The 2,160-nt window shown below is 29.6% G+C and overlaps 1 protein-coding gene across 1 annotated transcript in view; it reads left to right on the top strand.

Annotated features, from left to right (window-relative positions):
* The first annotated feature begins 12 nt into the window (after positions 1–12).
* Positions 13–2,160, top strand: part of LOC117182773 (zinc finger protein 569-like) — a 4,522-nt gene continuing 2,374 nt past the window's right edge. Inside the window, exons 1-3 of the mRNA XM_033375879.1 lie at positions 13–24; positions 1,202–1,369; positions 1,507–1,692. Coding sequence (XP_033231770.1) covers positions 1,237–1,369; positions 1,507–1,692 — 319 coding nt within the window. The 5' untranslated portion in view covers positions 13–24; positions 1,202–1,236. The remainder of the gene's footprint in view (positions 25–1,201; positions 1,370–1,506; positions 1,693–2,160) is intronic.

Raw genomic sequence — 2,160 nt, 5'->3', positions numbered from 1 at the left:
AAAATACGCCAATTAGCATAAATGGTAAGTTCCGACAGTGCCTACAAGTGTGCCTACTGGCCGCTAAATGGCAATACCGGTTTCATATGTATACACCTGGTATAAAATTACAGAAATTCAAGTGCGTTATATATTTTAATAATATGTAGAATTGCAACATGCTACAAATTTTATTATTTAGATCAAAAGCATTCTTCCGAATACATTGACAAGAAATCGAAAGAGTTACTGAACATAAAATATTAAATTAAAACAGATTGAAAATTTTCAAATAATAAATTTATTGATTTCTCTTATTCTATATATTATAACCTCTTATACGGAGAAAAATATATCCCACAATGATATCGCAACATCACTATATTGCAAGAAAGGACAATATGATAACGTATAATCATGTCCCGGAGCTTTGTACGATATTATAATGCACTAATATCACAGAAAAAAATGAAGTTAAATCTTGTTGCTGTCATCTGCTACAGCGACCTTAGCAGCAATGGAAAAAAGGCAGAGTATGAGTGAGTTCGAGCTATAACTTGGAACACCAGATTTAAAACAATCACAGAAAAAAGTAAAAATTTACTGCAGATAAGACCTGCAACGGTTATGATTAAACATATTTCGGCAAAAGTTTCACTGAGGTTAGGAAAATAATTCTGAACTCGTCGACTGCGTCGCGCTGAAGTAAACAACTTTCGGTAAAACATGTTAAATCAACAACAGAAAACAGACAAAAAATTTGTACTTACAGATATATCTCCTCTGAAATAAATCCCATTATTGTAACTACTCGAATACTCGCTAGATCACAAAACAAAAAATACAATTTGATAGCGTAATAAACTTACATGCTTACGTTATAAATTGTACAATTATGCGGTATATAATGTAAGAACTTGCAATGTACGATATCACGATTTTGCGCTATTATAATGCGATAATTGCGATATATAGTACAGGAATTACGGAATTTATTGTGATTCATGCGATATATTTTTCTCAGTGTATAAGGTTAATTTTGTCAAAATGAAATATAATTTCCTATAGATTATTGTTGTTAATTTAGTCAAAGTAAACTGCATGCTATTTTCTTCATTTGTTTCATTGTGTATGGGCTATTAATTAAATATATAGTTACTGAATGATAAACATTAAAATCTCCAAAAATTGTATTTGTAACTTTCACGTTATATTTTTCTAGATAAACGGGATTCCAAGATTGAGCAAAATAAATCAATGGAAATAAAGGATGCTCGGCTATTTCCTGTTAAAAATATTTACATTTCTTCTGGCAAGAAGTGTGTTGCCAAGAATTTAATTGAATGCGACTTTGATGAAACATTGGAAATCAAGAATGAAATCATCCAAGGTATATTTAGATATTCAAATAAAATATCTTAACTAAAACTTTTAAATATTAAAGTCAGAATGAAATTTTATTGAAGTTTAATATCAAAAAACAAATAGAGGACCGAAACGTAATAAGAACAAAATTGTGGTTTGCAGATACAAAAAAAACTGATATTTTGACTGTTAAAAACAAACTGCAGATCCCCATCAAGAAGGAAATTCAAGTATCAAATCAAGAACAGAAAAAGTACACATGCAAAAAATGTGCTCGAACTTATAAACGTATAGACAATTTGACTAGTCACCAAAAATTTGAATGTGGCGTCATGCCACAGTTTAATTGTAAATTCTGTGGCCGACTATTTTCACGGAATACTACTCTGAATCGCCACGTACATAAAATACATGTAAAAACAAAGTCAATGATACCTAAAAAGAAATATAATTGTGATAAATGTTCTCGACGCTACTCTGCTATAACTTCTTTATATAATCATAAACGTACCGTACATTCAACAGTCAAACCAGAATTTATTTGCGACTATTGTTGGTACAAAACGAATTTGAAACATAACTTGTCATCACACATTATTAATAAACATCTGAAATAATTCAGTAATAAATTGAAAAACTCTTTTTTTGCATTACATGATAATGTTGTGTATAATATTAGTTTTTATGAAAATCACTGCAAAATACTCAATTTTACTCTTTGCAGGTTCTGAAAAAGTAAATTTATTATCCATCGATAAGTGCAATGATCACTTTTCTTACAAGTTACAGAATTTGTCATCAGTTTCGTTTATTTGT

Source organism: Belonocnema kinseyi, chromosome 2, assembly GCF_010883055.1.
Source record: "Belonocnema kinseyi isolate 2016_QV_RU_SX_M_011 chromosome 2, B_treatae_v1, whole genome shotgun sequence".
NCBI classification, from domain to species: Eukaryota; Metazoa; Arthropoda; class Insecta; order Hymenoptera; family Cynipidae; genus Belonocnema; species Belonocnema kinseyi.
Note: the sequence above shows the minus strand (reverse complement) of the source record. Positions and strands in the feature narration are given on the sequence as shown.